At 37.7% G+C, this 14,970-nt stretch overlaps 1 protein-coding gene across 9 annotated transcripts in view; it reads right to left on the minus strand.

The window, feature by feature from the left end:
* Positions 1-1,841: 1,841 nt before the first annotated feature.
* WASHC2C (WASH complex subunit 2C) overlaps positions 1,842-14,970 on the minus strand; it is a 46,606-nt gene continuing 33,477 nt past the window's right edge. For all 9 annotated transcript variants that reach the window (XM_039337706.1, XM_039337709.1, XM_039337714.1 and 6 more), the window contains exons 22-29: positions 12,572-12,688; positions 9,724-9,831; positions 8,916-9,017; positions 7,809-7,931; positions 5,424-5,612; positions 4,308-4,904; positions 2,977-3,145; positions 1,842-2,001 (exon numbers count right to left, since the gene is read on the minus strand). In XM_039337706.1, coding sequence (XP_039193640.1) covers positions 1,865-2,001; positions 2,977-3,145; positions 4,308-4,904; positions 5,424-5,612; positions 7,809-7,931; positions 8,916-9,017; positions 9,724-9,831; positions 12,572-12,688 — 1,542 coding nt within the window. In that variant the 3' untranslated portion in view covers positions 1,842-1,864. The remainder of the gene's footprint in view (positions 2,002-2,976; positions 3,146-4,307; positions 4,905-5,423; positions 5,613-7,808; positions 7,932-8,915; positions 9,018-9,723; positions 9,832-12,571; positions 12,689-14,970) is intronic.

Raw genomic sequence — 14,970 nt, forward strand, 5'->3', positions numbered from 1 at the left:
CTTATTATTTAAAGGAAGTAAGCAAGGATGCCACTTTTACCCTTGCTTTTTGAGACTTGCATGGAACCCTTGGCTTGTACTTCTAGACAACTTTGGGAGATTTCCAGGGTAGTATGCAATTTACTTGAATATAAATTGATTTTATTTGCGGATGATACCTCATAGTACTATCCTAGTGTTGGTACAAATAATAGATGCCTTTAGTAAAATAACAAAATATTCTATTATAAGTGGTCCAATTCAGAACTGATGCTATTAAGAGAAAATTTGGTTACCAATCCATTTAAGGAATATTAGTTAATTCCATATTTCTACCGAAAATATTTAGGTATATACATATTGAAAAAGATAAGGTTTCTCTTCATATATGGATAGATAGGAGGTTTCCCAGTGTCTGTCACTTCAGCTATCTGTCAATGGTACATCCCATGTAGAGTCTTGTCTTGCCATGGCACCACCACTTGATCTCAGCAGTTCATCTTTGGGTGCCATCTTAATGATGTACTCCTGGATGCTCTGGGTTTTGGTCCAGGACAGTAGCTATGATACTCATCACACCCCACTTGCCCTCATTGAATTAGAGAGTGTCATACAATAACTTGCATTTATTAATTTTATTTTATACTATTCGTCCTCCCAAGGGAAGGATTTAAGGAATAAAGTTAAATACTACATTGTGGGATTTAGGGTTACACGTAGATGGACCCAGCTGATTAGTTTTCTACAACTGCAAGAACTTCAGATGTAAGCCAGTGTAACTGCTTTGTCATTGCATCCAATCCAACGAGAAATCACACTTTCAAAGAACTATTTGAATGCACATTCCCTGCTTTTTTTTTAACAGACTGAATAGTAGAGAAAATGCATAGTACTTGATATGAGACAGTATCCAATAAATGGTGTGGACATTCAACCCAAAATGTACATTTTTATCACTGCCTGATGGTGATACTATATTAAGGTAAACTGAGATTCAACATGAACAGAATTCTGAAGGGATGCAAAATCAGTGATTGCTCTGTTTTTGAGAGTTATTTTTATGCAATCCCCAGAGATATTTTAATACTGTACATACTGGCAGATAAGCCAAGTATGTTGAGTGCCAAAATGCACCTAAAAATTTGGGTTCAGCTCATCCACAAATTGGCTTACCTGTGAGTGTACACAGTATTCTTTTTTAAAGTACATATATTTCCCATATATACTTACATGTAAATCCATCCGCAGATAGGCAGACATTAAATTTTTTTTACCAAAACACCATGAAAAATATAGGACAGCTTATTCATTGATGGCACCTTTTTAAAGTGTAATTTGGTTAAAAAAAAACGGGTTACCTTATTGAAGGAAAGGTTTACCTGTAAGTATATATGGTAGTGAAAAATTGCATGTCATCTTATCCCATCCCTTCCAGCAAAAGGAAATAATTTTTATCAGTAACCAAGGATATACTCAAAATAATTCAGATTTCCATAATCATGAGTTATAATCATAAACTTAATTCCAGAAAGTGAGTTTGCTTACAATAGAGCAGATCAGAAAATATTATGTAAATGCCATTTATCGATATTAAATATTCTGTAATTTTGATTTATACTATATATATATATATATATATATATATATATATATATATATATATATATATATATATATATATATATTACCAGTAACAAGCTGATTAGGACAATTATTGTTTGCTCAAATAGCTTTTATAATTTTTTTTAAAATGTCACATGGAGTAAAATAGATAAGGGAATGAGTCCAGGAATATTCCGTTTTGTCACATCAAGTATTTGATCAGAAAATGAAGGAATTAACACTCAGTGACAAGTTGAAAATACATTGGCCAGCAGTCTCTTTATTAGTGCCCTTGAAATGCATTGAGAGGGTCGTCAAAAGTGCTTGCTGTTCTAACTTCACACTTACTTCCTGAGACTGACTGAAAGGCGGTCTTTTTTGTTGATGTCTTAGATTGACTAGCAGGGGAGAAGATATCATCTAGAGAAAGGGAGAAACCAGTTAATCTGTACTTGTTTATGACCAGAACTATTTCATAGAATTTTTTTTTAGAAAATGATGAGTTACATTTATATTAACAGGAGTACAGGGAAGGATATCGATAAAAAGTCTGCTGGATCCTAGGCACATTCTTAGCAAAGACATCAATAATGCATTGCTCACAACATGTGATAGGTCTGAAATAACAGAAACAGGAAATTCTAGTGCTGACTGAATTGAAAGAACTCAAAGGTGCAGGAAACTCAAAAGCCTTGAATGGAGTGTATGGAGCCCTTTCAAAACAGTGCCTCCAATTTTAATTTCTAATGTACAGAAAAGTACAACTATTAAATGTGTCAAGAGTGTCATACTATCTTAACTTACAATCAAATCTAGTATTTGTCCTAGTGTAATCTCTACCATATCAAGTCAGAAGCCAGCTATACCAAGAAAGACAACGTACATAGATGTAGCCATTCTTACCATGGTTGCTTTCTGACTTAACTGAAAATGCTTTAACAACTGCTAGTCTCAATAATTACACGCCCCATTGGATAGAATACAAATTTTCAAAAATCTGAATTTCAAAGATACACTGTGGAATCTGCCTTGAACCAATACAGTTCTATTAAGACAGCAAGCCCCATTAAGTTCCTGAAGCACAAGTGTTTTTCCACCTCTTTCTTGGCATATATCCTACTCTTCCTTCATGGAAGATAATCTCTTCCTATTGAGGTTCAATATTTCTAACACAATAGGATTAGGGATGATTCTTCTGTGGATCTGAAGAAATATATTAAATATGCCAACATTCCTCAATCCTCCCAATCTAAGGGAGTGCCCTTATTCTATGAGCGGCCAGTTTTGTATTTTTTTTTATTTGCAAAATCATTCCCTAATTCTTTCCTAACCTATTTCTATAGAAATGTATCTGTCAGTAAATTGCAGATCTTTCTACAAATATTAGTTTTTTACCTGTGTCCTCGTCAAATATAGATATAGCTTCCATCTTCTTTCTGGTACTCTTTTCCTTTGATTTTACAGCAAGATCAGCAAAGATGTCAACATCATCATCAAACAAATTGACTTCCATCTCTTTTGCTTTGTCTGGCAGCTTAACGGTTTCTACTGCAAATATATCATCCTTGAATAAAGAAAAAGACTACTAAGTATAAAAATGATCTTTGAAGGCATATGTTTTCTCTGATTAGTGCTTGTAAAATCAAATACAAGTAGCTCTCTGGAGGCAGGTTGTTCCACTGATTAATTGTTCTAACTGTCAGGAAGTTTCTCCTTAATTCTAGGTTGCTTCTCTCCTTGATTAGTTTCCATCCATTGCTTCTTGCTCTCCTAAGCCCCTTTTCTACATACATAGTATGTAAAGATATAAAGAAGGGGCTCCCAAAATTATTCGCAGGGGTTATAACTTTATTTTAACCTCCCTCTTGAAAGTTACATCATATGACTCCTCTTTTTATCATTTATCCTATCTAATCATCAAAAGCATGTCACAAGTTCACTTTTTTTTCATTTTTATGCATAAAGTCCATAAGAGGCTTCTATTTATCAATAAGTCTTGATTTCTCATGAGTGAATAGCAGGTATATCTGACTGTTAGCTGGGAATCTTTTCGGCCTATGGATTTTGAGAAAGTGGACAGTACATCTAACATGATCTCTGCCACTTTTAAGCTTGACCAATGCTCTTCCTGGATCCTTCAGGGAGTAGTGGAGATGTGACAAGTTGGATTCAGAAGATTGTCAATGTCTTGCTTTGGGTAAGGCTTTACATATGCAGCCTTGGGGAAGACTGTAGTAAGCCCCCTCAAGAGGCCCTGTCTGAATCCAACTCTGATAATCTCTAACCTTTCCTTTTTAGGAAACAATACTTAACATGTGGTTAGAAGAAGCAGATTTTCCTGTTCAGGACAGTTTCAGGCACTGTAGGGTTGGAGATTTTTTAAAAAACAATTTAACACAACTGGAACCTTTCTGGGGGGTGGTTCTAGTTAGGGAAGGGGAATGATTGGACCAGTGGCTACTTTTGTGTTATGCCCCCTCTTCAACTACTTTTTAACATTTAATGAAGCCATTATGAAAAGGCATCCTGAGGGTCAGAATATCCATCAGAATGCTGATGAAATAAAAAATCCCAAATCTATTATTCACTTTCTTGTTACCATTTAAATCAATTGCATTCATCTCAAGTTGCTTCCCCCATCACTCTAATGCCTATGGATTAAACAAAAACAGCACAATACAAAATCAGAAGAATCCAAGTCTGAAGAGAAAAACTTTCAAAATTACCTCAAAAATGTCATGGATTGGGAAGTTTTGATGTAACTGAGGTGTGGGTTCCTCTTCTTTTCTTTTCACAGTTTTCTTACTAGTGATGAAGATATCCTGTTCTTCCTCCGGGAAAGGGACAGGACTTAATTTCTTTAATGTCTTTCTAGAGTGAAAGAGGTTATCACAACTTGTACTCTCTTGTGCAGCAGGAAACAATTCCTCACTTTTTGAAACCTGGCTTACAATGCTTTCAGTTTCCAGGGTTGTTTTTTGTCTTAAGGCTGCTTTAGAATTGTTATCCTTGGTGAAAAGATTGTCGGACTCGAAGAGATCATTCGCATCAGAATAGGCTGTTGATTTTAAAAGAGGGCTATATTTTGACTCATTGGGTTGGTTGCTGCTGTTGGTTGATGGAACCGAGCAAACTTTTTCAGTATTTTTCTTTCTGTGCAGTTCACTATTATATAATATAGTTGGTGGTCCAGAGTTTCCTTTTAAGATAGGCAGAGAGGCGTTCTCTGAAGTATTTATTTCATTTTTGTCAAGTTCTTCAATAGCTAATCGCCTGGCAGTTCTGGTTGATGGTCTTCGTTGCCCGCTCACTTTGATTCTTCCCTGTAATTTGAGTTTATAACATACAATTTGACAGTAAGAGCAGGCAATGCCATATCTTTAAAAGAAGCACTACTGTTTTAAAATTGGTACTCAACACCTTAAGGCAAGAGAGGAAAGAATCCATCTGAATGAGGATATACATCAGAATAGGATAACTGAAGGGAACCTAGAGTGAATACTTTCTTCACAATTTCTCCTTTTGATTTCAGGTAGTTTTGCAATGAGAGAGGTCTTCAAAAATTCTCTTCTTAAGAAAAGTATATCTTTATTAAGGTGAATAGCCTAACCTAGTAATTCTTTCTGCTCAGCTCATTATTCAATTTAAATTAACCACACTAAGTTAAATATATCTTGCCTTTCCCTGTGAAAATGTGGAAAAGAAAATGCTTATCCATTTATTCATTCACTACATTTTTTTCTACATCAGTAAATACTTTGATACCAACTGGCAACTAAAACAAGTCCTATGTAGTTCGTTAAAATAACAATCTTTATAGGGATTTTTCATTATCAAATTACCTTGTTCACATTTTGCAATGTGTTGGCTTTCATAGGGTTATCAAAACTAACTCCCATCTCTGTAGTATTTCTTGTGGAAGCTACTTTGGTATGCTTTGTGTCATCAGGTAAGTGAGATGGTCCCTTTGAAGGTGGTTTCACAGTAGTTTTCTTGTACAGTTTATCTTTTGTGTTAATTTCCAATTCTCCCTTACAAAGTAAAATAAAATTTATCATTTGTGACAGCCAGTATATTCAACATTTTTATTTAACAACTTGGATGAGCATTGATAACATGTGTAGCTGTCCCAAAATTTAGAGGTCTGAAAAAAACACCCAGAATGATAGAACAAGATTACAAAATAACCTGGATATGTTGGGGCAATAAGTTCTTTAATAAGAGAAATGTAAAGTATTATACAAACAGTCTTCGACTGGGAATGGCAGCTTGGCTGCTAACTGAAAAATCATGCGATCGCAACTTATGATTTTACTCTTGCCTTGTACACATATAAATAATCTTTGGTGTCTTTGTAAGGCTTTTGGACTTCGGATAATTGTCTACAGATAATGCATCCAAGTTTAATGATGAGCCATTTATCTCTGCTCCTTCACCTCCCCCCCCTCCACAAAACCTACACAAAAATGTTCTCATAGGAGCAAACCCTCCATCTCCTCCCCACACACACACCAACATTGACATACAGTAGTCTTCAGGTTACAATGGCAATTAGGACCAGAATTTCTGTCACTGAACGATGTGGTTGCAAAACATGAGGATGGCAATCCTGGTGCCATTGTAACCCCAAGAACGTGGTGGTTAAGGGAGGACCTCATGTTACAGCAATATAGGAAGATGTGGGAGTCCCAGGCAAGCAGGCCAGTGAAATCTTCTTAGACATATACTGTAAATGTTGTTGTGAAGGGTTCACGTATACAATCCATTTGCCTTAATTCTCCTTGCATGCAAATGGTGATCCTATGACTGTGGGATGCTGAGACAGTCATAAATGTGAGGATTGGTTACGAAGTTGCTGGTTTTTTTTCCAACTATTGTAACTTTGAACAACTGCTGCACAAGAGAGTTGGCAAGTGACATCTATCTATGTATTCAAGATGTGACTTTCATGGCTTGGAAACTATTAGCCGAGGTGGCGCAGCAGTTAGGGTGCAGTACTGCAGGCCACTTTAGCTGACTGTGTTCAGCAGGTCAGAGGTTCAAATCTCACCGGCTCAAGGTTGACTCAGCCTTCCATCCTTCCGGGGTAGGTAAAATGAGGACCCAGATTGTTGGGGGCAATGTAAATATATATATACATTGCTTACTGGTGTACACCGCTTAGAGAGTGCTTGCACTTAAAGCGGTATATAAGTCTCATAAATAAATAAATAAATTAGCCCAATTATGTAGACTTATTAAGATAGGCCTAACATGATTCTGCGTCTTCAGAATATTATCTTATTTCTCAGCACTTAAAGAACACTTCAGAAAATTTTGCCAAGATAATAGTTTGCAAGTTTCTATCAAAGTTCACCTCTTTTATTCTCTACAGAAACAGTGTACCTAAAAAGAACAAACTTCATTGACAGGAAGCTGAACATGAATCAGAGGAATGAGACTATATTAATGCAGCTCTGGCCTGTATAATAAACATCATACCAAAGACACTTATTTCCCTCTAGTCAGCACTAGTGAGGCTGCACCTGTACAATTCTAGGTATTACATTTCCAGGATTGACGGGTGAGAACAGATTCAGAGGAGTGCATTGAAGATGAACTTTCTTACTGAGAAAGAAAGAAAGAAAAAAAGAAAGAAAGAAAGAAAGAAAGAAAGAAAAGAAAGGAAAGGAAGGAAGGATAAAGAAAATAGCTGATGAGAAAATGAAACTAAAAAAGTAAGTGATCAATATGAATGTACAGTGCTGATATGATTTTGGTCACTTAAAAAGAATCGAATGAGCCCCACACTGCAAAACAATATATGAAAGAAAAGTGAATGAATTGAGAGGAAAGAGAAGATGAAGAAGTAATCATGGTGATGGAGTTATTGAAACACAAAAAAGATACTAGAAATGCAAAGAAAAACAATCCATAAAGAGACATGAATGCAGTTGAAGCAAGCAAATTTTTCAAGGGTAGAAAGAAATAAGGAGCTATAATAAATGGAGTTAGTGTAAACTTATTATTGGTTTACCATTTCTACACTGTGGTTAGGTTTGCTTATACAAAAAGGGAGCAGCACAATAGGTGTGTGTGTGTGTGTGTGTGTGTGTGTGTGTGTGTGTTTCCATCTGAAGATACTTACCCCACTTACTAATGGTTATGGAACATCCAAATGCCTTTCCTTGTTCAGATATGAAATTTTCATATATTCAAACTGTAATTCAAAATTGCACTTTACAAACCTCAGTGGCCTGAGTTTTTGATTCTCCCTGTTTCTCATTTTGATTAGTCTGCAGAACTTTACTATCCTTTTCCAAGGACAAAATGGTGCTGTCTTTCTCTATTTTCATTTTCTTTTCCAGTACCTTACAAAAAATAAAATTAAAGTAATATATTAAAAAAGCAAGGTGGTGCTTTATGTTAGTTATGAAAGCAGCTGCAAGTTGCCAATGTCATTAATATTTAAAAACTGAAATATGTGCCTTGCTCTAAAATGACAATTTATGATTACAAAAACAGAATAGTGCATTCTCTTAGAATAACTTAAAACCAACTTAATTTGTTTCAGTATACTGATTTATCAAGTCTAAACATTATAAACATGGTAAAATCAATACTATTTATCCCAATTATTTGTCAGCTTAAACTTTTACATGGGTAGAGGCATAAGTATGTCAAATTAAGAAAAAAGGAAATAGATATGGATCTATAACTCCATTCTACTACTCAGCTTTTTTTTCTTTTCAAATAAAGTTGAACTGTAAAATGTAAAAACTGCCAGTCAGCTTGGAGCCTTTTCATATTATGTAAATCAACTATGTTTTTTGTTGCCACATTTTAAATTGTGAGTTTAGATTCTGAAGAAACTTTATGAATACTACTGGGCTCTGATGCAATTCTATTTATATTCTGCACTATTGCTCTCAATTTCTCTCTCTGTGTGTGTATGTGTGAGTGTGTAAATTATATCGAAGTAACAAAATATTTTAAACCAAAAGAAAATACTATAGTATTGCATGTCAAAAGTAACAAAAAAGATCCTTATGGGCATCTCAGAAGATTCTTCAAAATAACATGTTGCTTTTGGCAATCATTCTGGAGTATGTACCCATTAGCTTGCTCTTAGGAAGATCCTCCAATTGTAAGCTATAGGGTAGCAAATGTTGTGACAGCCAAGCAGCAGCAGTGCTCTTGAAAGGAGGGCAAAAATGTTTTGTTCCAAGCTTAGATCACTCAAAGCTTGGAATAATTTGCATACCTCTATTATGTGATTTAAACAATCTCAAGCAATCCAAACAAAAAGCAACATCTGAGGCCTTTTCAAATATTAAATACAACATGATAAGTACCAAGGACTTTGTGGCAGAACTGCTGAACAGACCATCGTCACCATTGTCATCAGTCCCAAATAGCCATTCTCCAGATGATAATTTTGCTTTAGGGCTTGAAATCTGAAATTGAAACAGAAATATACATATGTATCATATACATAGGATAAACAAATAACTATTTCCTAAATACTTTTTACTTATTTTTTAACAAATCACTAATTTTATACAACGGTAGTATCAGACTGTTGTTCACAAGTTGAGTTGCCATAATCTAACTTAAGAGATAAAAAGGCATTTCTTATATAGTTCTTACAATCAGAAGTGAATCCCTCAATGATGAAATGATCCACTGTGTAAAAAGAACTATGTCCACTTCTTCGCTTTTAAAAAGTTACATGCCTATTTAAAGTTTATACTCCCTCTGTTTCTCTGCTATCTGGGTTGCTTAGAGTTGTCATTTAGCAGTATTTGGAGGTCCACAGTTTCCTACACTATCATATTCCATCCTCATAATTACTTATAAGCAGTGCTTTTTTTGTAAAAAAAAAAAAAAAAAGGTGCCAGAACTCACACACGTCATACAACCCACCTTGCCTATCGTACAAGGTTCCATCCAAAAAAGGTGCAGGAACTTCGTTCTGGGCATTCTATGACAAAAAAAGCCCTGCTTATAAGTACTTTAAAGTCAAATCCATTATAACACTTTTTAAAGCTTACATGCAATCCATTAAATCAACAGAAATGTCTAACTTTTGCTCACTATTTAACCATTTGGAAATAAAGCAATCTGTAAACAAAAAAATGAAAGCATTTACTGTTGACTGACCACTTTTTCGTTAGCAAAAAGGTCAACTTCAGGATCATTGTCTTCCTGCAGTTTACGGCTGAAGAGAAGTTCTTCATCTTGAAACACACCTGTGCTCTTCTCTGAAGGCTGGAAAAACCCATTGAATTTTTTTTCAAAACACAGTGTCAAAATGAAACAATTAGAGCAGATCAGCTACTTGCTGAGGAACTCATCTGTATACAAAAATAGCACAGCCCACTGATGTTGTGTGGTGGGCAACATACAGGCAGTCCTTATTTAGTAACCACAGTTAGGATCAGCAGTTGTTAAGCAAAGCAGTTGTTGAGAGTGAAATAACATAACTACAACTCAGCTTTTGTTTTTCCCATTTTCTTACCCTTTGGAATATTCACCCAGGTCTTGAGATAATTAGAAAGAAGGGAAATAATGTTTGTACTTTCAGTCATTGGAGAGGAAGGGATTAAAGACAGTAAGAAGGTACACAATGGAGGAATAGAAAATCAAAAACATTACATTGGTACAGGCAGTGGGTGTATTTTCCACTCTACATCTGGGTTAGTATTTTGTAATCTTTTCTTCTCCAATATTTCTGCTGTGCAAGAGGGGGTAAGAAGAAAAAAACAAATCGAGTACAAGAGAAATGCTTAAAGAGATTGCTTCTTTTTTTCTTCCCTTGCAGAGTAGAAAATGCTCAAATAGGAAGGGAAGAAAATGAGGGAAGTGTAGGCAATCTACACTATAGGCAATCTTTTCTGTGCCTGACTTGTTTCCTTCCCAGAGTGGAGATACAGGAGAGAAAGGGATTACAAAATAGTAAGCAAGCACGCAATGGGGAATACACTGACCATATGTTATCAGTTTTAAAATATTTTACAGCAAATTGGGATTCTTTGGGGAAAAGTGGAGTGATACTAATACTGCAACTCCAGACTAAAAAAATTAAGTCCTACAAACTAATAACAGTGAAGACAAGTTAGATATTTTTAGTAACCCACCCAGGGTCTATGACAACTCACAGCAGCCAGATGGGCATGGATGGATGGGTATGGCCAGATGGGTGTGGCTGGGTGGGCACAAAGGAGTGCATGTGGCTGGGTTGATGTGGATGACTCAGCACAGATGACTTGGCACAACCAGGTGGGTGTGGGCAGGTGGGCGTGGATGGGTGGGTGTGGATGGGTCAGTGTGGAACAAGTTACCCCTGCCAAATGGACATGGGGACAACTCAATGGCCCACCAGCTCCTTGCCTCCCCGAACTACCAGCAGGTAAGCGTGTGCCTCCTGGAGCCCATGCTGGAGCCTGGCAGTGGTCAATCCACCGCCTCCTCTGGAAAAACTTCCTTTCAGACCAATGGGGGGAAGAGTTTGAAAGAGCTCAAATCTCCAGTTGCATTAAAAGCTCTGTGGTGATGTCAGTGCTCTTGTAACCTTACCTAGACACAACCCCCCCCCCAAAAAAGGGTGGGGGTTGACACCTTTCTCACTCCAGGGCTGAGAGAAGATTCGATTTGCTCCTGCCGTCCTTCCCCTTCTGAGAATTGCAACTTTGCCTGTCCTCCATCCATGTGGCTTCCACTGCGCTGCACAGGTTGAGAAACCAGCTGGAGACCCTGGCATGGCAGGTCCCTCCCTACCCACAGCACCGCTCACTTCCCTCCCCACATGGATGGAAGGCAGGCAAGATGCCTTCTGCTGGTCTGTGGGTTTAAGCCGAGAGGCAGCAGTCAACTTTGCTGGTTCAGGGAGAGTCTTTCTGGCTGGCTGATCTGTGGGAAGTGCGGGGGAGAGCCAAGCGGTGTGCCAGGAGCTGGGGTGTGAAATTCTGGATGTGTTGGCAGCCAGCAAGTAGCTGTGAGGAAGGGAGAGATGGTGGGAGGGAGAAAAGATGGGACAGGAAGGGAGAAGGACTCTTGTCATATACCAGGGACAAAGCTGGTGGTGCGGGGAAACACTGCCCCATCGGAAAGATGTCCTTGACCCACCGCCAGGCGGGCAGCGAAGGACTTCAGTCGGTGATGGGACATCCACGGGGTGGGGTGAGTGGGGGTTGCTGCTGCCCTGTCAAGTCTCCTCTTTTTCGGGAGCATGTGGGGTAGGGGACAAGGCCTCCCCACCCCCCAAAGAAAAGAGAGATCTGCACAAGTTGAGAATATTGCTGCACTGATCTGGGGATTCAGCAGGCACACTGTTGCACGTAAAAATCATCCAAGAGTAAAAATCCATTGTGACAATATATTTGGCAATACATGCGCACACGCATGCGTGCTCACACACACACATGCCTGCTGGTGAAGACTTAAGGAGTTGAGTCTGTGTTGCTGGGACTGGAGCACCGAGGACACCCCAAAGTTGAGATGAAAGGGACAGAGGTGGGGGCTGGACGTTTCGAAGTAGGAAGAAATTCCACAGTAATCAATGACTCACAGTGGATTTGAGTTGGGGGGGGCAATAGAAGGGGTGGGATCTCTCTCCATATTGGAACACTATTTTTAAGGGGGTTTCTAGCACTGGAATGGGATGACTCACAATGGCAGTGCAAAGTTGCAATTCTCAGAAGTGGGGAGGACAGCAGGAGCAAATCAAATCTTCTCTCAGCCCTGGGGTGGGGAAGGTGTCAACCCCCCCTTTTTTTGTTGGTGGGACACTGTGTTGTCCCCAAGTATAGTTGGCCAGGGTGAATTATTTCACATCTACCTGGCCATGTCGTGCCATTAACAGCCATCCATCTGTGCCCACTTTCCCATGCCCACCAGAGTCATGCTGAGTCAATCGCATCGTCTCGGCCACACTCACTCCTTTGTGCTCACCCGGCCACATCTGCCCACTGTGAGTTGTCTCATTCCACTACCACCCCATGTTACTCACCTTCCCTATTCCAATATGTTTATTCTTACTAGAATCCATAACTTCATTTTTCTCCTCTTCCTCAAACAAACTGTATACAGTTCGCATCTTTCTCTTGGCATCTTTCTCGAAAAAGAGCTGGAAGTTCATAGAGAGAAGTTATTATTTGGGCCTGTGTCAAATTGATTAAATTTGTCAGATGTTCAGACTGGAATTAACATTTTTGTCCGGCTATTGAGTCCTTCCCAAAGACGTGGGATAATAGATATCTTTGCAGAATATAAGCTGTTCCAAGTAAAGGTACCTTTTGCAATTGACTGATGGTGAATTGTCAATGCTGATGATGTTCAAGTAATGCTCTATTGCACCTTTGGTACCTATTACTATTGGTACTACCTTTGCTTTCCTTTGCCACAATCGTTTTATTTCTATTTACAGGTCTTTTTATTTTGTTATCTTCTTCAGTTCGTTCTCTTCTCTTCTGTTTTCTCCAAGTACTGCCATTTCCACTATCCAGACTTTTTTTGTCTTTTTTATTTACAATTGTTAAGTCTGGTATGTTTATTATTCCACTTTATATATACAAAGTAGTAAACATATATCTAATATCTAATAATTTGCTCAACTCCACAAATCGATTTGTGTAGGATATTATGTGGCAAACAAAAATAATATTAAACGTTAGCATCTTCCAAGTTTAATAAACAGAAGACAAAGATGTTAGCAAAAATATGAAAATAGGAGCTCAAATAAAATTGATGAATAAAATAGGTTTTAAGACTGAACAGAAAGCAAAATATCTGGGTGTCACTATGACAAGTGATAAAAGTGAACGTCTTGCCAAAATGACTTTTTTGTTTCAGACAATACATGCTTTGACACTTGATTCACTATTTAAGCAATGGCGGAAGGATATGTTTAAATTTGTGTCACCAGAAAGCATGAATTAAATACAAGGTGTTATAAGATGCAATGGAAAGAGGAGGATTGGGTTTACTTGATTTGAAATTATATTTTGCAACTTGCTGTTTGGTTTATATGAAAGAGCAGGTTCTGCTCAGAAATAGAAGGCTCTTGGAGTCAAAAGGACGAGACCTGAGATTTGGTAAGCTGTTGCAAGAAGATTGCACAGACTGACTACAAGCAGCAGCATGACAAAGTAGAAACAATGGTGTATTAGAAGACCTGCAAGAAATACCATTTGCCTGCAAACAAGAACTGGTGGGACCATAAAATAGAGAAAGTCATAGAAAATGAAGAAGCTAAAGTGCTCTGGGATTTTAGAACAGGGGTCCCCAACTCCCGGTCTCTGGACCGGCATCGGTCCGTAGCATGCCAGCAAGTGGGCTGCACTAACAAGCAAAGCTCCATCCTCGGGATGCAAGCAGTATTCAAAACCACATACCCTGTGGTCTGCGAAAAAAAACCTTTCTCCATGGCACCGGTCCCTGGTGCCCAAAAGATTGGGAAGCTCTGTTTTAGAATTCAAACTGCCACAGACTTAACAATTGTCAATAAAAAAGACAAAACAGTCTGGATAGTGGATGTGGCAGTACCTGGAGACAACAGAATATGAGAGAAAGAACTGGATAATTCAAAAGACTGTGAAGAGAAATAAAACAACTATAGCAAAAGGAAGCAAAGGTAACTCCAATAGTAATGGGCACTTTGGCTGCAATCTCAAAATAACAGGAGCATCTCTTGAACACCATCAATACTGACAAATTCACCATCAGTCAATTGCAAAGGCAGCTTTACTCAGAACACCTTACATCCTGTGGCAATATTTATAACACCATTAAACATCACCACCTGCCTATTCCAGGTGCTTGGGAAGGACCCACTAGGCAGACAAAAACGCCAAATCCAATCTGAACATCTGGCTGACTGTGAGATGGACAACTTTGTCGTACAATAAAGCAAAGTTTAAAAATCATTAGGTTATACATGCGATATCAAGAATATGAAATTAATACAAACGCAGCCTTTATGATTCTCAGCACAAGAAACATTTACAGGCGAGAAATATTAGAAAACAAAAATGACTTAGCTATTGTGAGAAATCAGAATTTTGTCAAGGGGAATTTAAAATAAAAGAAAACTGGTGGCAGAGGAATGTACCAATGATTTTCTTATGTACAACTATCATAAAGGTTTAGAGTAGAAAAAAATAATTTATGGTTTTGAATAGCGTAAGATAAATTTGAAATAGAATTGCTTACCAATGAACATGTAATTATTGAAATAAAACTTTTACTGAAATTTGAAACAGAAGTGAGATAATGTATGATAAAAAAAATTGGTTATAATATGCATATGGAACAATGGGAAAATATGGGGTTGAAAGGACTGAAATCTTAAAGAGATTTTTTATAAAATGTTGCACCATTGGTATGTAGCAACATATACATAATATATAC

This window comes from Crotalus tigris, unplaced genomic scaffold (assembly GCF_016545835.1).
Source record: "Crotalus tigris isolate CLP2741 ecotype Arizona unplaced genomic scaffold, ASM1654583v1 scf7180000017685.4511686, whole genome shotgun sequence".
Classification (NCBI taxonomy): Eukaryota; Metazoa; Chordata; class Lepidosauria; order Squamata; family Viperidae; genus Crotalus; species Crotalus tigris.